The sequence below is a fragment of the Hyperoodon ampullatus genome, assembly GCF_949752795.1.
Source record: "Hyperoodon ampullatus genome assembly, chromosome: 5".
Classification (NCBI taxonomy): domain Eukaryota; kingdom Metazoa; phylum Chordata; class Mammalia; order Artiodactyla; family Ziphiidae; genus Hyperoodon; species Hyperoodon ampullatus.
This window is the reverse complement of record NC_136918.1, coordinates 32016714-32041652: the sequence shown is the minus strand read 5'-3', so window position 1 is coordinate 32041652 and position 24939 is coordinate 32016714. Positions and strand designations below refer to the sequence as shown.

The 24939-nt window shown below is 38.7% G+C and overlaps 1 protein-coding gene across 1 annotated transcript in view; it reads left to right on the top strand.

Moving 5' to 3' along the window:
* The window catches only part of HACD2 (3-hydroxyacyl-CoA dehydratase 2), an 89446-nt gene that overhangs the window by 48971 nt on the left and 15536 nt on the right, over nt 1–24939 (top strand). The window contains exon 4 of the mRNA XM_079705082.1: nt 12546–12634. Coding sequence (XP_079561208.1) covers nt 12546–12634 — 89 coding nt within the window. The remainder of the gene's footprint in view (nt 1–12545; nt 12635–24939) is intronic.

Below are 24939 nucleotides of genomic sequence, written 5' to 3'. Positions count from 1 at the left end.
CCAAAAAAAAAAAGCCAAATTGAATTGCAAAGGATTATTTTTAATATTCACTAAGTTAATCATATAAAATCATAGGTTACTCTTGTTTCTTACTTTTTTGCTAATTATGAAATTGTATATACTTCCATGTTTGTTTATTATGTTCTTTATTATGTGAATTATCTACTTATGCCCTTTGCTTATTTGTCCATTAGGGTCTTGATTTTTTAAAAGACAAAAACAATTGTGTCTTCATATGCTTCGAATGTTAACCTTTTGTCATATTGGTTGCTAATACTTTAATTCTCTTATAGCTACATATTGACCAATAATTAAAACCTTCTTTGTGAATAACCACCAAATTTTAAACATAAATATTAATTTGTTGTATTCAACTATCATGTAAGCTTGGCAAGTCACTTTACCTCTTCACACCTCAGTTTCCTCATCTATCAAGAACTGAGTTGAACTTGATCTCTTAGATCCTTTCCAACTCTGACAGCCAAGATTTTCTTAGCTAAAGATCACCATATTTAAATAACCCTTGTGGTTACTTGCTCTTTTAAATAAAGAATCTTTCCCAAGAAAGCCGCCTTTCACAACCTTCTAGTAAAGTTAAACTTCATCTTCAATCTTTCTTCCCTACTCACAGGGTTTGGTAGAACTCTGAGAAAGAACATGGTTTAGCAGAAGTGTATTTCTTGGTTTGCTTAAGTGAAATCCTGTGATTGTTGGTTTTTTCAAGTAGTAAGGAAATGATTATACTCTCAAACTTGACGTTAGATCTTGCGTTATTTCCAGTAAGTGACAATCAGATTGGGTTCAGCCTTTTGAAAAAGCTTTACATAATAGAATTTTCATAAGTATATTAAGACAAAACTTGATAAGTGTAAAAATAGAGATACTAATAAATCTTTTTTTTTAAGAAAAGTTTATGATGTAGTTTTGCTGGTGAAATATATATGAACTATCCCGATTTCAAGGCTGCACTTAACAGTCTGATCTAAAACACCTGCAGCTCTATGAACAGTAAAACTAATCAGGTGGCAATTTGCTATTGGAATGCTAACTATAATATAGAGGTTTGAGTGAGGTTCCATGACTTATAATTGACTTGTGTCCTCTTTGAGAATGGCTTCTAATATTTTTATGTTTTCATCTTTTTCAAAATGTGTCACCCTTTTATAATATGTTATCTTCAGAATGGTTGGAAATGTGTCACTTTTTAAAATGTTTATATTTTGCTCTCATTCAGAGATTAGACTTCCAGTAACTTTGTTAAAAAATGGAGACCCCAAAAGTAAACAAACAAATGAAAAAAAGCCTCTGGATATTTGATAAAACCCTCCAGAGCTCATTTCCTTCAGAGGCCTCTGGATCTCTTAAAGCCAGTTTATTGTTACTTTTTACATGTAAGAACCTCAGTTAAGTGGAAGAGCAAGCTGGTGGCAGACACTCTGAGAGCCGACTATCTGAAACAGGAAACAGTGAAAACAGACAGAAAAGTGTATAGAGGACATCCAGTAAACTTGAAACCACTACTGTAGTCAAAGCCATTTTACATATAAGTACATGTTCAAACCGAGCCCCTGGACTTCCCTGGCAATCGAGGGGTTAAGACTCCATGCTTCCAATGCAGGGGGCGTGGATTTGATCCCTGGTCGGGGAACTAAGATCCGCAGGCCCGGTGGAGCAGCCAAAAAAAAAAATACAAAACAAAAATGAGCCCCTTGGTTCTGTTTTTCTCATGTACACTGAAATTACACGTGGATTGTTTTCTCTCGTTACATTAGTCATAAAGGAGCTCTAAGCCAAGTTTGTGTTCTGCCCCAAGCAAGTGTACAGGCCTTCACCACATCCATTTAGGTATTGATTTCTCCCGTGGTTTCGAGAGATTTTTTCTATCCCTTCTTCCATGTGCTCAACTTCCTACCTTATATTTTTATTATGTATCATAGTGCTTTTCCAGCTTTTCTCAAGTCTGCCTAATATCTGTGAGGAGTATAGTTCCTCTCCAGGGGTTTGAGAGTAAAGACCAGATAACTTGCCATAAATATGAAACACTTGGAAGTCTCCTTCTTCATGTTTTAATGTAAAAATGGATTCCGCCCCCCCCCCCGAATTTCAGGGAAAATTAATGAACCATGAAGATGCATTATATATATCCTGTGGCTTTGTCTTCTAAAGTGGAGTTGCTTATGTAGAGGTAAAATTCCAATGAAAAACACCTGAAATTGTTCATACAACAGTACAACTTAGTATCGACTCTCAGTGAGTCCAGCACAGGCACTTTTCCCTCCAGTGTTGAAAGTGTTTACTTTTCCTTCATTTGAATGCCGGATAAAATAATTGGCTTGCATTTAGGGCCTCATTAGATGAATATTATATTATCTTTGAACAGTAAAATCACAGTCAACATGGCCAGGAGACCCGAGACCACCACTCACTCCGGTGCACACATTCACACTGGGAAATGCTGGGTGAAGTTGCCCACATGAAGTTATTTTTCTATCTTATTTTCTTTTGGTTGAGTTCATACTGTTGAGTTTGAGTAAGTTGACTGCTAGTAGCATGTCTCTGGATTGGACCCTAAAGCACATATTTGGAGTATACATGCCCCAGTGTGAGAAGCACCTCTGTATTTAAAGTTTTGTCACATAAAGGGAAAAGATTTCATTCTAACTACAGTTTTTCCCAGTGCTAGACACATGAAGTATCATTGTACCTGATTTCTTACGCTTCTCCTTTATATCCATTTCAATTTGGTAAAAAATAAGCACTTAGTAACATTATCCTTTTAACACAAAATGTAATGCCATCTTACAGTTTAGTATATCTTTTCGAAATGCCAATCTCAAATAAATCCAGAGTTTATCATATAAATACCATAATTTTGCTGTTGATTTCAGTGTAAGACACAAATTTCTTTTGTCAGCTCTCAATAAAGTAAGTGTGGTTATGATAAATATATTGAAAATTGCTTTCTGGGGGTGTCAGGTGCTGCAAGCCCAAGAGGCATGGCCAGTTTTCTATGTTCTGGAAAAAAAGAAAATTGATCTTCTGTCAGTCCTTCTTTAAAAAACAAAAACAAAAGAAGCCAGTAATCTTCCTTGAATTTCATACTCCCACCCTTCTCTTCATTTTGGCCAGAAATATTTTTTTCCCTAAGAAAAGCTTGTACTCTAAGAGAAAATATTTAAGAAAATTCCTATTTAAGATTGGAATTAGTTCAATTCCAGAATTATCTTTTGCTGATGCCAAATGTTTCATTTCTTGTTAAGAATGATGATTTTATTAATTTAAATTTTTTAACTCATGTTTTTTATGAGTTCAAACAATGTGTAAAAGTACATAAAGTTTAAAAAAAATTGTACCAGTAGTGCTCATCGTCATTTATATTAGATAAACATCATCCCAGGGAGCATTCTTTTCACATATATATTAATATAAGGAAGAAAAAGTAGATAGATAGAAAAATCAAGTTATGTAGCTCATGCTATACATGCTATTTTTCATTAAAAGTATTGAGTTTATAAAAAAGAATATGGTGTAAAACCTTTAACCATGAGAGATATATTATTTACTAAAAGGCCCCTTAAAGTTTAACAAAAAGATTATGAAAAATTTAGATTAGACTTACATTTAGCAATATTTTAGGCAATATCTCTTAATTCTTCCATCTCTTCTTCCCTGACTCCATTTTTAAATTGTTACTAATTTAATAATATTATAAATTATAAGCATTTACACTCTGTTCTATAACCATAATTACCATAATTGTTTTGTCTTAGTGTTATATATGAATGGATTCATTGCCTACTATGGGCCCTTTTGCCATGACTTCTCCATTCCTGAGTTCTTTATTTTGATTTGTATCTTGTTTGGCTGAATTTCTGACAGCGTGTGTTTCTCAGGGTCAGTCACATAGGCATTATGTGACAAGTTCATTCATATTTAGTGATGTCTACATTTTGCTATTACACTAGAATGACATCTTGTCTGGGTGTAATATTCTTGAACATACTTTCTTTCCCTCAGACCTTTGTAGTGTTGCTTCATTGTCTTTTGACATTGAATGTTACTGTGGAGAAGTCTGAAGCCAGGCTGATTTTCTTGCCACTTTGTAGGTAACTTGCTTTTTATCCTGGATCCCAAAGTATTATTTTTTTAACCAAGAAAGTTCTTGGTTTTACTTATTCACAATCAGTTGTTTTCTGGGATACAGTATTCTTTCAGTACAAATTTAGTTCTTTCATTTCTTGGATTACACCCTTAAATACATTTTCTGTTCCATATATTGGGTTTTCTACTTTGGGGATAACAATTATTCTTGTGTTGGATTGTCTTTGTCTTCTGTAATTATTATCTTCCTTCCAGTTGCTTTAATCTTTGACTTTTCCCCTAAATGCAATGCATGCTTTATTGTATTTATTCTTGATTTAATTTTTTTTTTTTTTTTTTGGCTTAAAACAGCACCTCTTTATTAGCTCATAGTTCTATAGGTCAGAAGTCTGAGTGGGCTCAGCTGTGTTTCCTGCTTAGGATTTCACAAAGCCAAAATCAAGGTATCAGCTGGTCTGGGTTCTTATCTGGAGACTCTAGGGAAAAATCTGCTTCTAAGCTGTTGGCAGATTTCAGTTCCTTGTGGTTATAGTGCTGAGGTCCTGATTCCTTGCTGATTATTGGCCTGAGGTTGCTCTCAGCAATTGGATGCTGCTCTCCGGTCTTTGCACATGGCCTCTCCATCTTAAAAGCCAGCAGTGGTGCCTCAGATCCTTCTTGTGCTTCGAATCTATCTGAATTCTCCTCCTGCCGTCAATGCATGCTTTATTTTTGTTTTTTTCTTGCATTATGTTCATATGGTTGCCATGTCTTTTCGTCTTGCTAAAGGGCAAGCAGCCTTGTCCAGCCATTTTATTTGCTGTGTTACTGAATCCTCCCTAACTGCATTTCCACAGTATTTAAGATTGAGTTGTCTTCCCCTCTAAGCTACAGTTTAAGGATGAAGGTTTTCCTGATTTATGTATTTTTCTACATGCTGAGGGCATGGTGGTAGGGCTTAGAAGAGTACACAGATATTAAAACATAAAGCCTCAGTAATTAAAACAGTGTACGCATGTATTGATATAGAAAGATCATCAGGATATTTTTAAAAGAAGAAAAGACTGTCATTATGGAAAAAATTGGAAAAAGAGTGTGTATAAATGTATCTTTATACATTGACTTAACATATTTGCTGTTGTATACCTAAAATATATCTCTGGAATGATAGACAAAAAGTTAATTGGTTGCCTGTAGGAAAGGCACCTGAGGGGTGGGTAGTAGGATGGGACTGAGAGGGAGACTTTTCTCTGTGTATCTTTTTATACTTTAAAAGCTTTGAACAGTGTGAACGAATTACTTATTTAAAAACATGTGAGCTCTTCCTTCTCTTCTGAGATTTAATCGCTTCATCCTGGGATTCCTCAACCCTGTAGAAAGTATATCCTGTCCTCAAAGGGAACTTTGTACCAGTCTTCCAACTCTGTGGGGTCTGAAAGGCTTAGTTAGCATCTGTGAGGTGGCTCCCAGTTAGTTACTTCCCCATCACTTTCCAGCCTCCACGTCTGTTACGCTCCAGTCAGAAATTTGTGTTTCTCTTCAAATCTAGGCCTGTTAGTGAAAATTCTTGCGATTTTGTTGATTCACCAATATCACTTTTTGGGAGTTGGGAACAAAGCAGGAGGTGTGCAATAATCCCTTCTTGGCTAGCACTCTTTAAAATATATGGCATAGGGCTTCCCTGGTGGCGCAGTGGTTGGGAGTCCGCCTGCCGATGCAGGGGACACGGGTTCGTACACCGGTCCGGGAGGATCCCACGTGCCGCGGAGTGGCTGGGCCCGTGAGCCGTGGGCACTGAGCCTGCGCGTCCGGAGCCTGTGCTCCGCAATGGGAGAGGCCACAGCAGTGAGAGGCCCGCGTACGTACCGCCAAAAAAGACAAAAAATAAATAAATAAAATAAGATAAGATAAAATACATGGCATAAAGGTGTACCCCATTCCTTTCTGGTTGCTGCTAGTGATTTTTGTTGTTGTTATTTAATGTTTATTACTTTTAGTTCAATGGATTTGGAATTTCGGTAGGGAGATTCTGATTTCAATTTCCATCATTTAGTTTAATTTGTGGCACCAACTTTGTGTCTCCTTTCTTGCTTTGGTAGTGGGCTCCATCTGAACACTATCCTACTCTGCTCCCAGCCTGTGTTGCCTTTCCTGTACTTAACTTTCAACCTGGTCTTGGTCATATGTAGCCAGTCTCCCAATCCCACTACCCTGGCCCATGTGAGGGTTGCACCAGGCAGGGAGGATTTCTAGTGCTACTCATCTTTGTAGGGCTCAACTGTTTGGAGAGTCCTCAGAGCACCCTGGTTCTGGAGAAACAAGAAACTGATTGCCGAATCCCCTTTATACAGCTTTTACTTATTATGTGCACTCACACAAGTGCCTGTGTTTCTTTTATCTGCCAGTGTTTTGCTTCAAAAGTTCACTGCCTTTTCAACATAAATTCTCATAATTGTTTCTCAATTTATAACCTTGCCTTGCCAAAGATTCACACTGCTGACAGAGATATCTTTCTGAAACCAAGAAACACTCATGCCATTTTCCAGTTTACAAATGTTTAGTAGCCTCATATCAACTTCAGGGAAACCGTGCTAAAAATAAAAGCTATCCCAAAGTAAATCAGTTGTAGCCTGAGAGTGTAAGTTCATGCAGGCAGGGACATTTCCTTCACTATTGTAACCCTAGCATGAAGAACAGTACCTGGCATGGAGTAGGTACTCCAAAAATGTTTGTTGAATTAAATTAACAAATAATAGATATCTAGTAATCATTTTGAATGAATTTTGATATAGTAATAGCTTACTGATAAGATTGCAGAATCTCTCCGTCATTTGGAAACAACCAATTGAAGCAGTCAACAATAAAAAAAAAAAGTGCGGTTTGGGTAGTTTAAACATGCTATGTTAATGAACATTGTATTCAAATAAAGGGTAATGGTATAACAAATGTTAACACAGTGGGATTGACTGTAAGAAGTCTAGAAAAGAGAGAGGATCTGGTCTGTCTTATCTATCTATATTCCTCATTCCACAAGGATTTGTGGTAACTTAAACACAAAATATAGTACTGTAGTATGCTTCATATTTGGCTTGAAACTTTCTGACTACCAAGTTGAAAAGGGCAACTGAGTTATATAATTCTTTTTTTTTTTTTTTTTTTTGCGTTACACGGGCCTCTCTCTGTTGTGGCCTCTCCCGTTGCGGAGCACAGGCTCCGGACACGCAGGCTCAGCAGCCATGGCTCACGGGTCCAGCCGCTTCGCGGCATGTGGGATCTTCCCGGATCAGGGCATGAACCCGTGTCCCCTGCATCGGCAGGCGGACTCTCTACCACTGCGCCATGAGGGAAGCCCTGAGTTATATAATTCTTATCATTGGAGCGGAATGATGAGAGGAGAGGAGAGGAGCAAACACTTCTTAACATTAAGTTTTTAAACAAATTTCCTACTTGAGGCTTTATAGAAGGGGCATTGAGTGATAGGGTGGATATTACACTGCATACCATTCCTACAGCAAAAAGGTAATAATTTTTTAACCAGTTCTTATGAAACCGACCTGATGATAACAATAAACCCAACTCAGTGATGTCAGTTCTTTTCACAGCTAAAATAATGTTTCATCGGTGTGGCCCTCTATTGTTTGTCTGGCTTGAATCCAAGGATAAACTTGGAGCTCCTGGACTTCAGACGGTCTTCCCTATGAAAGGGTTCGTTCCTCCCACTGGCCTTTTTACTGATCTCTTAGAGGAGGCATTTTGAGATTGGGCTGTTAGGTGAGGACCAGAAGTGCTATTTTCTGGGTGACTGGTTGAGGTAGGTTCGTATGCTATAGAAGCTAAGTGAGAGTTGGTATGGATGGCATCACTTGAAAAAAATTCAGGTGCCTAACTAGGCAGATTCCCTGGATAGGGAATGCAGAAGCACCTGCAGGCAAAGCCAGAAACATCTCTGCATCTGCATCAAATTAGAAAGCATCAATCGGCTTTTTATTCCCTAACTTACTAAAATTTAAATTTACTTCTGGGGCTGTGCTAAAGCAGGCACTCTTGTATGCTGCTGGTGGGAGTGTATATTGATACGAACTTTTTGGAAAGCAATTTGGTGGTATATTTCAAGAGCTTTAAAGGCATTCATGCCATTTGACCTAGCAGTTATACCTCTGGGAACTGTCCCAAGGAAATAATCCTTTTTTAAAAAAAGGGTCTAAGCCTCAAAAAATTTTAAGTGTTATATGTAATACTGCATTACTTCATTTATAGTATCAAGAAATTGGAGCAATTTAAATGTCTCACAGAAGGAGAATAGGTAAACAAACATATTCAACTCAAAGGAATATTATGAATCAAGTTAAAATTTTTGAAGAATATGTTTGTTGTAAGATAGAAAATTTCTTAAAATGTTAAATGAGAAAGCAAACCACAAAGAGTATAAACAATAGAAGTTGAACTGTATTTAAAAATATACTTAGAGGGCTTCCCTGGTGGCACAGTGGTTGCGAGTCCGCCTGCCGATGCAGGGGACACGGGTTCGTGCCCCTGTCCGGGAAGATCCCACATGCCACGGAGCGGCTAGGCCTGTGAGCCATGGCCACTGAGCCTGTGCGTCTGGAGCCTGTGCTCCGCAATGGGAGAGGCCACAACAGTGAGAGGCCCACGTACCGCAAAAAAAAAAAAAAAAAAAAATATATATATATATATATATATATATATACTTAGAAGAAAAGACTGGTGGGAAATTTACCAGAAAAGTAAATCTTTGTTTTTGGTTACCAAAACTTACTTTTAAGGAAAACAATCAGATAATTTTTGTTTAGCACTTTTGAAAGGGAAACATATATAAATATTCATGTTTCCTAGAAAAGGGAGCTTTACAGTAGAGAAGGGATAATTAATAAATCTGTATATAACTGAATTGTGATATTCATCTTCAGATCTCCCAAATGCCTCTGTTTAAAGTCACACTTACAAAGCATTCTGATTTTGACAGCAGAAAAAAGCACCCCTAGATGAGGGTCTCTAAAATCCCAGACATTTAGTAATTACAAAGGCTGTGCCTCTATTACAAGTGAATAAATTGACATTTTGGTTTATTAACTAGGATTTGACTAATGAGTCAGTCTCCCAGGAGCCTAGTTCTTGTTCGTGAGTGGCATAAAATTAGATTTTTGAACTTGGAAATCTGAGGTCCAGATCCTGGACTTTTTTGATCCCTACCCAAATATAGCAGCAACCCTGGAGCACTGCTCAGACTGTTAGCAGTCTAGCCCATTGTTTCAGTGGTAAAAAAAAGAAAGAGCAGAAATAAAAGGAAAAAAAAATCATGTTTTTATGTGATGAGCTGGTCTTTGAGTTAAAAAAAAAAAGAAGCTAGAAAGAGTAGTGATCTTTCCTTGAGTGGCAAGTGCTTATTAATAACTCATTTAAGAAAACTTTTTGTTTGTCAATCTTTTTTAGTTTTTCTTATTTGAAATGCGATCTGGCTAAGTATATACACTTAATGTTTGACTCACTAATTAGCCTCTTTGGCAGTATTACATATTATATCATCAGGCTCTGTACTTCATTCGTACATATTTTAATTTTTTTTTATTTATTATTTTTTTTGCGGTATGCGGGCCTCTCACTGCTGCAGCCTCTCCCGTTGCGGAGCACAGGCTCCGGACGCGCAGGCTCAGCGGCCATGGCTCACGGGCCCAGCCGCTTTGCGGCATGTGGGATCCTCCCGGACAGGGGCACGAACCCGTGTCCCCTGCATCGGCAGGCGGACTCTCAACCACTGCGCCACCAGGGAAGCCCATTCGTACATATTTTTAAATAAAAGGTTTATTCACATATCATTCAATTCATTCATTTAGAATGTACAGTTCAGTATTTACAGTTATGCAACCATCACGATAATCAACTTTAGAACATTTTCATCACCCCAAAAAGAAACCCTGTACCTATTGGCAGTCACTCTCCATTTTCTTCTTAACTTTCCAGTCCCAGGTCACCACTAATCTACTTTCTGTCTCTATAATTTTGCCTACTCTGGACATTTCATGTAAATTGAATGATACAGCATGTAAGCTTTTGTAACTGGCTTCCTCACTCAGCATAATGCTTTAAGGTTCATTAATATTGTAGCATGTATCATTACTTCATTTTCTTTTATTTATTATTTATTACTTTTTATTTATTTTATTTCTAATGTCCCATTGTATGACTTTGCCACATTTTATTTATCCATTCATCTGTTGATGGACATTTTTAATATTTCCACTTTTTGGCTAATATGAATACCACCACAAACATTCATGTACAAGTTTTTGTGTGGGCATATGTTTTCATTTCTCTTGGGTATATATATTCCTAGGAGTGGAATTGCTGGGTCATAGGGTAATTCTGTATTTAACATTTTGAGGCAGACTGTTTTCTAGAGTGTCTGCACCATTTTCTAATCCAATCAGCAATGCACGAGGGTTCCAACTTCTCCACATCCTCACCACCACTTGTTATCATCTGTCTTTTTAATGATAGCAATCCTAGTGGGCGTGAAGTGGATCTCATTATGATTTGAATTGCTGAGCACCTTTTCATGTGCTTATTGACCATTTGCATATTTTCTTTGGAAAAATATCTATCCAAATTCTTTGCCATTTTTAGATGGGGTAGTTTTTTTTATTGTTGAATTATGAGTTCTTTATATATTTTGTATATATTTCCTTATTATATATATTTGTAGATATTTTCTCCTATCTGGGAGTTTTCACTTTCTTGATGGTGTCCTTTGAAGCACATACGTTTTTAATTTTGATAAAACCCCCTTTTTTTTTCTTGTGCTTTTGGTATCATATCTAATAAACCATTGCCTAATCCAAGGTCACAAAATTTACATCTATGTAAATAACTCTATTCCAAGAGTTTTATAATTTTACCTCTTACATTTAGGTCTTTGATCCATCTTGAGTAACTTTTTATATATGGTGTAAGAAAGTATCCCAGCTCCATTCTTTGGCATGTAGATATCCAATTGTCCCAGCACTATTTGTTGAAAAGATAAATATTTTTCCATTGACTTGTCTTGGCACCCTTGTTGAAAATCAAGTGACTGTAACTGTGAGGGTTTATTTCTGGACTCTCAGTTCTATTCCATTGATTTATATGTCCATACATTTATATTTTTCTTTTATTCATTCTACAAAGGTTTATTGAGCGTCTTTATATGCCAAGCATTGTGCTTGACATGTCCATTTTACTTGCTTTTGAGAACGAAACCCTACCTCTTCAAAGCCCAGATCTTCTTTAAAGCTCATTCTAAGATATAATTTTCTTTCATAGCCAAACCTATAGAGCTTTATATGATTTGCACATGGTCTTTGGGCAAGTTGTAGTTTGTCCAACTATATAAATGTCTAGAAATCTGAGTGTATTTTAGAGGGCTTAGAAGAATGAAAATTGATCAGGGATAGTCCACTGAATGTATTGAAGATGAGGTTAGTTTTAAAGCGGAAGAAGAATTTACAACCCGTGATGAGGGGTTCCTGGCAGGTGTGGAGTTGCCCACGTGCAACTTGACAGGTCCAGAAAGTTGGTAAGTCTAGTTGCTGGTAGCAGTAAGACCCGTGAGAAATGGTGGAGGGGCTACTGGACTGCATACCCATAATTCTGCTTCCAGATTTTATTTTTGTAGCAGTTCCTTGCCAGTGTAAAGTTAACAAAGATAGGAGAATGTTTTCAGATAATGACTTATTGCTGGGTTTAAGATGAATTAAAGGAGGGAAGAATTTTATATAATGGTGGTGGCTGGTCTCTAGATTGTGGTTGTAGGAACTGAAGGGAGAAGCCAAAGAAATGTAAACTTAGCAGAACTTGATGATTATCTAAAATAACTAAACATGATTCCAGTGTTATAACTTGAGAACATTGGGAAGATACTTGTACCAATGCTTACTGTTAAGAACAAGGTAAGAAGAAATGGTATATAAACTTTGATTTTGTCCACTTGTTGGCAGAATCTTCAAGTGGGTTATAAAATGCCAACTTAACCATTAGGTAGTATATCATATCAAGTCTGATATCCAGGAGCTTCCAATATTCCAGTGACACACATACCATTCATTTTCCTTCCATAGTTGCCTGTTCATTTTTGAAACGCATATTGTAAAAGGAACTTTCAATGTCTAATTTTAAAGGTTAAGCAGTGGTTTTATTTTCTCTACCTGTGTAAGTGGTTTTGAAAGACCTACAAAAGGTACCTAGATTCTGTGGTTTGCTATTGCCATTAACAATTTTATTGTTTTGAGGGAGGAAAAATGTTTTAATATTGACTACATAGAAAAACATAGTCTATATAGCAATGTAGATAAGTTTCAGTTGCTCATGATAGTTTTGGCTTTAAACATTAAAATTTGGATGTTTTAGAAAATCAATTACATTTTGGAACTTAGTACAATACATTTATTTACCCATCCTAAAATTTCTTTCAGGAATTGTTCCATCTTCTGTTGTCCTGACTTCTTTCCAGGTGATGTCAAGAGTTTTTTTAATATGGGCAGTAACACATAGCGTCAAAGAGGTAAGTGTTTAAATTGACAAAAATAAAATACTATCAGCTTTAACAAACGTTAGTCAACTTTTCTTTCTCACATGTGTTTTATGGCTAAAGCTGGAACTCCAGGTCATATCATTATAGCCCAGATAAAAATCCCTTGTACTGTAGAAATTGGGTTACTAGTGGGAAACATACCCCAAATATGCAGTGTTGTAAAGAGAAGACTTACACAAAGTCCTGAAATCTCAGTTCCCTTGGAGATTTGGCTGGTGTGGATGTGGTCTGCACCTCAGTTATATTTTTCTGCTTTCTTGTTTGGATCCAGCACCATAAACTCTGGACATCTTCATCCTTGTAGTGGGACCATTGTGGAAGTGAGGGACATTAATGCATTCCCAGAACAGTCCAATCTTTGTAGGACCAAGAAAAACAAACTTGTTTCCACCCAGCCGACCAGGGTTAATAGAATTCCCAAGTGTGCTGAGTCTAGTGGTTCTGGGAGGTCTAGGGTGGTGGATACTCGGGCAGGCCCAGGGATCTGTGGATACCCTCTGCTGGGGATCTGGGGTGGTGGATACCCTCTGCTGGGGGTCTGGGGTGGTGGATACCCTCTGCTGGGGGTCTGGGGTGGTGGATACCCGGGCAGGCCCAGGGATGCTTCTTGTAAGAACTGGAGGGAGAAAGACATCATTACCATGGGTGTAAATCCACAACTAAGCTTTCATTTTCTGGTATCAGGGAAGGGAATTGTTTTCCAGTATGTTTTGGCTTTTTAAAAGTCAGCTATTACTTGCTAATGTCATCGTGAGGAAGAGTACCTGTAGCCACCAAGAAGATTCATTTTTCAGTTTTCCAGTCCCAGTAACTTATCACCAGCAGTATTGGGTTCTTTAGCCTCATGAAATGTGCTAATCCATTAGCTCTATTACTCTGAAATCCCTGTCAAAACATTTTGTTTTTCAGGATTTATTTAGACAGTTTCATTTGTATTTTAACTAATGATTTTTTATTGGTGTATGATATACATACAGAAAAATGCACATAGCTAATGAGTTTTTAAGCAAAATTGACTAAGCTAAGTTATTGTTTTTGTTATAGATTCACAGACTTTTTCTTTTAAGCTCTTTCACTCCTTGAAGATGTCTGTCTACACTTTCTGTGTAGGAAGAATGTAAAACAATCTCATACTTTTACATGATCACTTTTAAGAGTAATCACATTTCTTAAAAAAAAAAAAAAAAAGTCAAAAACAGGCAAGTAAATCCTAATGTAGCATATTGCCCCTTGACCTCATTCTTAATTGTTTCTGGAGTAAGGAAAAGTTATTGTTTTCATTGGTTTCAAAGTTCTTTCTATAAATCATTTTTAACCTGTATTTCTTCCTCCTTTACTTTTGTGTATACACTCTGTCCTTTCCATTTTAACCAGCAACTCGAATTTTTAATTTCCCAATAGTCTTAAGTGACTTAAACATTCTTCCTAATATTAACTCATTTATATTCTTAAACAGGTAATTATGCACTTTGAATAATTAAATGAAGATAGAGTGTTTTCAGCTCTGGAGTGTTTAATCATTTTGCCAGTAAAGTCAGACACTAGGTGTCCAGGAGCTAATGCTCCAGGTGGTGGGTTATTCATGGCCTCTGCTTCTCCTCTCCTCTGCTTCAGTAACCACTCCTCTGCTTATTAGCACTTCTGGCGAATGGGGTGGTAGACAGGTAAATCAAAAATGATTACATTTCGGGGCCTCCCTGGTGGCGCAGTGGTTGAGAGTCCGCCTGCCGATGCAGGGGATACGGGTTCGTGCCCCGGTCTGGGAGGATCCCATATGCCGCGGAGCGGCTGGGCCCGTGAGCCATGGCTGCTGAGCCTGCGCATCCGGAGCCTGTGCTCCGCAACGGGAGAGGCCACAACAGTGAGAGGCCCGCATACCACAAAAAAAAAAAAAAAAAAAAAAAAAAAAAAAAAAAAAAATGATTACATTTCAAATTAAGCAGTTGTTACCATTATTGCTGTTACCAACATTTGCCAGGATTTCCTGGGCAGAGCAGGAAGACAGCTTGGATTAGAAAGCTATTAAATGTCTCTGTGGATTACAGCTATGTCGACCTGGCCATTGCCCTCAGTAACCTCCTGCCTGACAGATGCACAGACTTGACATTTAACAGATGGTTTCACAGGTAGTGTCATATTTGAGCCTTACAGTAATTTAAGTTATATGCTTGTTAGATTTGCATATTCAAAATTGTTTCTCTGCAACCAAACTTACACAATTTCTACTATTGTTAACATATCATTTTCTTAGGAATGTAGTAAATTTTGTCTTTCTGTCACCTCTTGGGTCCTCTTCTATTCACATATACCCTGCTGATTAATTGACTTACTCCTTTCTCACATAAATAGTATTTGCTGTTCCAAGATCACACTTCTTTTCTCCTCATTCCCCTTTTCTTTGAAAAGAACCCATTCATCGTTTTGTTTATGGCAGTAGATTCCCTCCTGGCCAACCCCAAGTTGCTAATAGCTAATTTGAAAACCTGTTGCTGTGGCATTTCAGAGGCCAGTCTGCTGTCTGTGACCTGTTCCTCACCCTCTTCTCTTGGCCAAAGGCTGTTTTTCCTGCCGTAGAGTTTCATGTTAGCTATAATTCAGTTTGTTCTATACAACATTACATATGACTTCCCTGTTAAACTCCCATTCTTCTGTTTTACTGAAACATCTTTAAAATATCTGTATTTTCTTTATATCCAGCTTTGTTTATTTTAATGGTGGGAATCACATAACTAATGCATAGGGAAATTGACCTCAGAAATAACTGCTTCATAAAATATATATCACTTTCTCATAGTAATGTTCAAATTCTTTTCACAGTACTCTACTTTCATTCTCAATTTGTTTTTACATCATATTTCCCTTTAAAGTGGACACAGATTCTTCATTTTCATAGCATTACATTTGGATTTGGACTCTTGTTCCACCCTCTCTGGCCTGCTTATATTTTCTATGCTCATTCCCCTTGTTTTCTGTAATTGTACATGATGTACTAAGGTATAGCCTGTATACCTTTTAAGACTAGATACTACCTTTTTCATATTTGAGGTATATTTTCTTTTAAGATGCCCTTTAGGACATGCATCCTTACTTGTCATTATAATTCTTTACTGCGTGGAATGCTAGTCACATAGATGTCACCAGGTATATCATAGAACTAAAAGGTGATCAGATGGTTTTCTTTTATGATGTATAAGGACCCACCATCACTAGCAGGACACCTTGATGAGCAGGATATTAAAGAAAAAATGTCTCTATGCTCAAAAGCTTTTTCTTGACCTAACATAGCAAATAACCTTCCCACTTCTTTCCTTTTAAAAGGACTTTTTATATAAGCAAAGTAAAACTTCTGATAAAACAGACAAGCTCAGGGTGGGACATAGGGTTTGAGGGATACAGGAGGGAATCAGAAATTCTAGCTAACCTGTTTCCTTTCCAGTTTTCCCACCTGACCTCCAGGACTGAACTGGCTTCCTCCCCATTCCTCAGCCAGGCTGGCCACTGCTACTGCCACATCAGGCCTCTATGGGCATTTTTTCCCCTCACCCTCTGTTTGGGTCTGTGTCTTTGTCTCCTCATTGAACTGCAAAAAGATTGACAGTTTTCAGAGTGAATTGCAGTGGGTGATGCCACCTTCTGTCCCTCACTATGACCCCCCTTCAGAAACAGACAAGTCCACAGGGCACATATTCTTCCTTGTCCAAAAGTAGCTGAGCCAAACCTCAGATTCCTGGACACACAGGTAGGCCACTGTCCCTTTTCCTGGCCCAGCCCTCTTTGGAGAAGCCCACACACATCCTCTCCGGAGTTCTTAGTGTAAGATCGCCATGTTCTCGGAGCAGAAGTCCCAGGGCATGGGCAGCGGTTGAGTAAGAAGTTGCTGGGCTCTCGCTGTGACTTTAGCCTAAGTGCAACAAACACCTTCGACACTTTACTAGCGGTAATTTGTGTAAAATAGACTATAGTCTGGAGTGCTGAGTCTTCTCTCCTTTCTTCCTCACCCTTTGCCACCATTGGAGAAAAGGATGTTTGCCCACATTCCTTTGGAGTGTTCTGTAAATTCTCCTGATTTCACCAGTCAGCTGTTTCCCACTTCTTTCTGGCATGCCACTGGGCTTTGTAACACTTAATCTGCCATCTTTGCTAACTTCTCAGCAAGATGCCTACAAAAAGCTTGCCATCAGTGTTTAAGAAAGTTAGTAACCTCCAGTTCTTTATCATTATGCTGTTTTTTTGTTGTTTGATGCACTACAGTTTACAGAGGGCTTTATTAAGATATGTTGTAATTATTCACTCTTGACAACTGTCTCTTGAGGTAGGTTGTAGTCTCCATTTCAAGCTTGGAAGCTAGAGAGGCAAATGACTGTCTGTCAAATGGCAGAGTTGAAAAGCAGACTTCTGAATTCACAGTCTTCCTACTGCATCAGAGCTTGCTCTCACCAGTTAGAAATGAGATGTAAACACATCCTTATTTCTGTGTGCTAACCATACTTTCTTTATCCTGTGTGGAGTTGAAAACCCCCATCCCAGACCCAGAAGCACTTTTCCTCTTCAGCGGTTCTGTCATACCACATGCATAGGATTCTCCACTCAGATGGTTTACATGTGAAATGTACAAATCAATTGTAGGCCCTGGGTGCTTGTCTGCAACACTTTGCCCATGTGCTTCCCTGGTTTTTTAGTGCTCATTTTAGGACAATCTGATTAAATCTCTCCAATTAATTGACCTTTCTCCTTGAAAGTTCCAAGACTATTTTTCATACTGGGGTTTATGGACTATTTGGAACAGAATTACCAGAAAGCTTCTTAAAGATGCACTTTCCAGGTCCTGCCCCACATTTGATACAGAATTTTGGGGAGTGGAGACAGAGAATCGTCACTGTTATTAAGCTCCTTGGATAATTTGATGAATTCTAAGGTTTGAGAAATGCTCTAAGAAACTGTAGTGTTGTGCTATAATTTTATTTGCCCTTCTTTTTTCTTGATTTTACTTCCCATTTCTGCTTAGTTTCCTCGAGACCTAACCAAATTTCACCATCTCTGTCCCAAATCTGAGAGCCATAGTCTCATTCTTAGAGAATGAAAGCCTGGAGTTCCCTTACCCAGCTAAGTGGAGGGACTGTGGAGTTTCTGGTGCCTTCTCCAAAATCTAGTGTCTGTGGAGCTGAGGGTCACTTGCATGTAAGAGGAAGCTTGAAGGGCCCACCTTGAAGTCAGAGGCAGATTTGAAACCATGGCATTAAAGAAGCTAAAGCATCATTTGTTTGGGGGGCGGTTGGAGGGAAGGGCTCCATCCTGGGCAGGTGCTTCTTGTTGCCTGGCCAGCGCCACCAGGTAGATCATATATGATTCCAGGTAGATTGTTATCGTTTCCACCCAAGGAAATACTGCACAAACATCTCTCTTCTTCGGTTTTCTCAAGAAATGTCATCTTCCTTGGACACTTTTGTTATTTTCTAGGTAAGTCAAACTCAGTATTCTAGAACATGGAGGCTTAACAGCCATAATTTTCATGAGGAGTTGGTGAGTGTGCACTTCGACACTTACCCTGTGGCTTAGGACAAAGCACTTCAACTTTCTGAGCCTTGTTTTTCTCATCTGTGACATGGTAATACTGGTATCTGTCCTGCTCATTTCACAGAGTTTTTGTGGAGATTAACTGAGAGGGATACATGAAAACAAGGCAGCAGTGTTTAGAAATCAAGGTCTCTAGCATGCAGTTTTTTGCTGAGCAGCTTCTGAAACCCCTTATAAAGCAGTTTCACTTCAGAAGGATTGCTACTTCCTTCATAGATGCCACACAGTTTTTTTTTTTCTTCCTCTTTTCCGCTCCTTTTTCACTCTTGTGGAAGCTAAAGGACTACGTACAGTGGTATCCTCGCTACTCCACGATCCTTTTCCTGGAGGGTACTCCATGATCCTTTTCCTGTTGTGTTGCATTATAGGTTTTCCTTCTCTGCTGGGTCCTCCAGCTGGGTTCGCGGTGTGCTCGTGCTCTTGCTGCCTCTTGAGGTTGCTTCTCTCGTTAGCATGTTTCCTGTGGCTGCACATGCTCCTTGTCCCTGATGGCCATCCATGAACATGGGCTTTCGGTTAGGCAGGAGGGGCACCTTCTTATCCATATCATTCAGATGAGGAGCTGAGAGGCTGCATCTGGGGCACGTTGTTCCCTCCTTGGGTACTGTGCTTGGACCAGAAGCCATGCCACTGTCTTCTAGCCCAGGCCGTTTCCACAGTGACGTTCCATCTCAGTTAGCAAAGGACACTGGGATACATTCAGTATCTTTTGGCCCCTTGAGTGCTAAATGTCTAAAGTTCTCCACCCTACTCCATCTATTCCCTTACTTTCTATTTTAAATATTTCTGTAGGTGGATTTGCATCACCTTCACTTTTAAAATTAGCACCTCTCCTAAAGGTAGAAAACCTCATTATTTGATTGTTAATCAGACACTGTCAGACTTTAGACAACTCCAAGACAGATGTAGCAGTACTTTAATGCCACTTCCACATCTGTTAATAATGGACACTTAAAGATAGTGTTACTTTTCTCAAGGCTGGATGGTTCACTTTGACATTAAATATATGTAGCGTAGGTGATTTTGGCAAAATCAGGTTGTCTGTTTTTCTCTCAGTGTTTTTCTGTCCCTTTCCAACATTTTCTTGAACCGTGTATAAAAATTTTATTGCAAAATATTGCAAAATATTTAGATCCTTTTGGGTTCAGTGTAGGTTCACGTCTGATGTTCGATGTTGCATCTTTCTCCCATTGTCTTAGTTCTTTTGTAGTCCTTGGAAAACTTCAGCGGCACTCCTTTGTTCAAAATGTATTATACTCTGTTCGTTGATAACTAAGTCAGTTGTGTTTAAAATAAAATAAAACATCTTAAACCATCCAAGTGAGTGTTACCGCTACATCCTACAAGAACATAGCCCCAACAAAATCAGGAGATCAGTTTCATTTGTGTTTAATGTTAATCTTTTTCTCCTCTTGGCTCTCCTCCACTGCACCCTCCTTCATTGGTGACCCTGCCCCACAAACACCCTCACACTTGAAGTTTCTCGGGACCTTTTCTTTTGCTTTCTTACCCCAAGGGCCAAATCTGACATCATCCATTCCCATTCCTCAATTCTGGCACGAGAGGGAGCAGGTAAACCAGACAAACTCCCTGGAAGATTGCACAGTTATCTTCATTTGGGGGAATGTCATTCAGGGCAGGAAGGGCCAGGGCCTGACCTGTCAGCTCCAAAGGAAAGTGCCCCACTCTGTGAGGTTCCTCTGGGACTCAAAGCCAGACCTGCCCCAGCCTGCCCAGTCCAGACTGCCCTGCAGGTGGCCAGGCCTTTCAGGCCTGAGCACTATTGGCTTCTTCCTTTCCCTCTGCCCCAGAACTTCCAGATCTTGGGTTTCCCAGTGCATTTACAGTTCAGTTAGTCTTTTAAAATATTATGCTAAAACCCCTCTCCCCCATTTAATTGATATTCTGGATGTGTCAGTGGCGTCTCCTACTTTCCTCCTAATTTTTTTCCTTCTATTTCTGATAATGAAATTTCTGACGCAGAAGCTCATTGTTGGAATGAATCCTCTTCAAGCATAAGACATTTTCATACTATTGGGTAGTATCTTAATATATGTAATTGCTGCTACTTAGAAATAGTAGGAAGCCTGTTTAGAGCCAAATCTGGATACTTGGAGTCCTGAGATTAACAAAGATGTTTAACTTTTGGCACTAGGAAACTGTCATGGAATAGGAATGAGAATGATGAAAGAAAAAGAAAGGTTACCTTGCGTGTAAAATAGTAGTTTCCCAAAGAAGCACCTGAGATGAGATTTACAGGCTGGGAGCCTAAGTGGTTTCAGCTTTGGTTGTATGTCATCAGCTTGCGTTGAAGAATAAATAATGCAGGGAAGTAAGCCTGTGTCATAGAAGTGCGCTGTCAAGTTGTACTGTCAGTGGAGAGTTACCAATAAGTGAATTTGACACTCAAACCAGTTTTCATCCATGGTTTGAAAGTGAAGTGAATTCAGATGTTTATTTCAAGCCAAAAAGGGTAACTTTTTGGTCCCATATAGTGATAGAAATATGTTGGTTACCAGCATTTTTCTTTTGGGTATTTCCTCTATCCCAGGACTGTACAAAGGAACTTTTGGTAATGGCAGAAATGTTCTGTGTCTGTGCTGTTCGATATAGTAGCTACTAGTTGTATGTGAACACATATTGAACCCTTAAAATGAAGTTAGAGTGAATGAGGAACTGAATTTTAATGTAATTTAATTTTAAATAGCCACATGTGACTGGAGTTTACTGTATCGGACGGTGTAGCTGTAGTTGTTCAGTGTAATATTATTTACCATTCTCTTTATTTCAGTCAATTAGGTTCCATATATTTTATCTCATATGTGCATGACTGTGTGATTAAAAAAAAAAAAAAAAGTAGGGCTTCCCTGATGGCGCAGTGGTTGACAGTGAGCCTGCCAATGCAGGGGACACAGGTTCGTGCCCCGGTCCGTGAGGATCCCACATGCCGCAAAGTGGCTGGGCCCGTGAGCCATGGCCACTGAGCCTGCAAGTCCGGAGCCTGTGCTCCGCAATGGGAGAGGCCACAACAGTGAGAGGCCCACGTACCGCAAAAAAAAAAAAAAAAGTAGCCAAAGGAAATTTATATGGTATACTTGGTATGCTGTGTTCTTTAAATACAGAGATTTTTTGTTTAGTACTCTAGATTAAATTGTCATAAAAATCCTGATTGCAGGTGTGGGAAACAGTGTGGATGGTATTCTCATCTTTTGCAGAGGTAGCAGTTGATTAACTGGTGAGGCAGGAGGCCATATAGACCCTACTTTTCAGAGACCTGCAGTTTGGCCTTTGCAGTGGATTCACCATGCTAACATGTCCCACGTTTGCCTTTGTTGAAAACCATTTCACAGGCCTTTTCTCTCCTATTTGAGTTCAAAGATACCATAGAAGAAATATAGTCAACATTATTATCCCAGTGAGCTCGGAGATTCTCATTTCACACTGTAAAAGTGAGCTGGTGGCATACGTCGTGAGCATTGCTAAAATATGTCAGCAAAGTCAAGGAAAGTTAAAAATTATTAGCTATAAACTGCTTTTAAACAGGTGTGCTCCACAGTATAATGAGTGGCATTTTTAAAGCATTGATAAATATTCATTGGAAAACTTTTTTAATATGTAGGAGGAGGAACTGTCTCTTAAATTATCTGCTCCTTTGCCAAATCGGTCCTTTATATGCTGTAGCTTTTTCAGTATAACTGTATTTTCAGCACAAATATGGAGAATCAGGTAACTTAATTAAAAATATATAAATTGACAAGAATACCAGTACGTTCAGTCTCCTGACAATTGACCTGCACAGTGAATGCAGCAGGTAACTGGTCTCAGTGGGAATCTTGAAGATGACAGGGGAACCTGAAGAAGTCATCCCTATCCCCCTGCTCCTGTGAAATATATATGAAGTGTATTTCTATTGCTTCTGGGAAGAGGGTTCAATAACCTTTTTTACCTATCCATATCAAGAAGCCCTATATAGTCAAGAAGCTCTCATTTAAAAGCTGTGATGCATCATGGATAAAATAAAGCATATTACTAAGTCGTCTGCATTTTCCAGAGAGAGGACCCTTTTCCAGTCTGAAGTGACCCTGGTGCACTTTGGGAATTTGTAAGACGTGACTTGATACACATGTGTGGTTGTGTGTGGAAGCATGCTGAGGGTATGCTTGCATTTGGAAGGGAGGGAGGAGACTAATTATTAGGCTTGATGCATTAAAGACTTTTAACTTGTCTTTTCTTTAAATTGCTACCATAATCGTTTGTATTGCATCTTCTCCCCTTTACTATATTTTGCTCTGGCAAAAAAATTACCAGGATAACCAAAAACTCGATAATCATGCATCTCTTTTGCCTTCTGCATTGGTGCTGTCTTTTTAGGTCAAGTTTAGGGAATCTTTTATTGAGGTTACTGCTTCAAAGAAGTGTATGTTGAGAGCTTCAAGTGTAAAAACTAATCAAATTAACCAAGTTTTTATATACTACTTAATAGTTTTTAAAACTTCAGAGTTTTTCAAATAGTCATGTTACATTTGTGTAGCACTTTGCCATCTGTAGCAGAGCTTATCAGTTGGCACCAGATGCCTGTCCCACAGGTGGGTGTTAAAGGAAAGTTCAAGGAGAATATGATGACTAGAGAGTGTATATCATCTCAGAAGAAAGGCCGTGCTCACCTCAGCTAGTGATTGGCAAATCGATCGAGTGTTATGCAGTCGCTCTTTTAAGCAGAAGCAGAAATACAGATTTTTTTTTTTTAATGTGAAATCTCTAACTTAAAAAACTGGCTCAACTATTTTTTAAAGCGCTGTACAAACTCAAAATATCTGTGGACCAGGATCATGGGACATTGTTTTAATATTTATGCTCCAGGAGATGGTATTCATAGCCTTTGGAGGTTTTGTTTGTTTTCATTGAGGCCTTTGTTTTTATTTTCTGTCTTACTGACATTTTTGCAATTCTTAAACCATCATAGAACAAAAGAACCTTGACATTTCACACTGTATATTGCCAATTTCATGTTCTTTTGACCATGTCAGTTACATTTCTGACAATGATCAATCCTGTTTCCTCTAGAGTGTTGGGTAGGCACACTAGGATGATACATTTAGAGGTCTGGGGTGGACAGTGGGGTGAGTATGCCCCAGCTCTCCCTATGGGGCCACAGTAACCTACTGCTGGGAATATTGTTCTCGAGCTGTCTTGCTGTAGTTAAAGGACTATTGCTTCGTAGAATACTTAGACTGTATTGGGTATATATGATCAAGGTGGGACTAATTATGACCTCATTCTGATGCAGTCCTCGTGCTTGAGTTTGGTTGAAGGAAATAGTTGCATGAAAACTTTTCAGTTAATAATGTGCTCTTTGGAGGTGAGAAAATCAAACAGAACTCAGGAAGAACATTGTGAAAGGCTAGCAGCTGGTGAGATCCTTAGATATCCCAGAGTTGGTACAGGCTAATGCCTTTAACACTTACCAACAGAAAGCAAAACAACAACAAACAAAATATTATCTTGGTAATTAATTAAGCCTAAGAGGCAGCCACCAACCTGTACTGGGTCCCAGCAGTGGCTAGCATAGATAATAGAAACTTAATACAGATTTGTTGAATTGAATTTTTCTTTCATGGAATAATAGTAATAACTGCTGTATATTAAATGGCTAGCATTTTACTAAGCATGTGATAGGTTTTTCTGACTTCATATCAACCATGCAAAGGCAAATATTACCTCAGTTTCCATATGAGGAAGCTGAGGCTGGGAGAGATAAGGATATGCAGCCTGGAAGCCTGGAGGTCTGTTTAATTCAAGAGTTGCAATGATTGGAGAAGAGGCTAGTTGTAGGAACCTGCCACTCTTCCTTCATGTTTCCCAGGAAATGGGCTGAGCAGATAGTAGCATTAAAGTTGGACTAATGGGAACATATTAGCATTCAGACCTGCATGTCTGTCATAAATATAGAATTGATCATGCATTGCTTGTTTACCGCATGCTTACACATTTTTCTCATTGCATGTTCAGAAAAGTTAATTTCATGACCAAGACTTGTTTTCGTAGGCCAAAACCTTTAACTAGGCCATCATCCATATCAAAAATTAGTCCTTAGTTATTGTGTTGTAATGGAAATAATTTTTTAACCAGTTCCCTTTGTCATTGTAGGTTAAGAAAAATCTATGTAGATGCACATTTTTTTCTCCTTTAAAGGAGAAGAATATTAGTATTATAACTTGCATTTTCCATAGAAAAGGAATATTATTTTCTGGTTTGTTTACCATGTACCCTATCATGGATTTTTAATAAACACTAAATCATGGAGGACACTTTACACATGAAATTGCCATGTGAAAAGACTAACGCTAATCCAGACATCTTTTTTTTTTTAAACCACCACATGTCAATATTTATTACATTTCAGCTTCTTATCAAGGATGACATTCCTTTTAAGCAGATAACTAAGTGAGTTACATTTTTATTCATAAAAGCTTCAGAAAGTTATGGAAAGGACCAGGATTGTCGTCAGAATTGTCCAGTGCCCCAGCCCAAACCTTCTGCTGACGTCACCATCCAGGCAGCAGCCCTGTGGCCTCACCCTCCCTGGGGAGCTGCCCTCCTCACCCAAGGCTGTTCCAACCAAGGCAGAGAACATGCAGGCCAGGCTGCAGATGGGTCAGAATACTCATTCAGTACCTTCTCTGCTCCGGTATTGTGCTAAG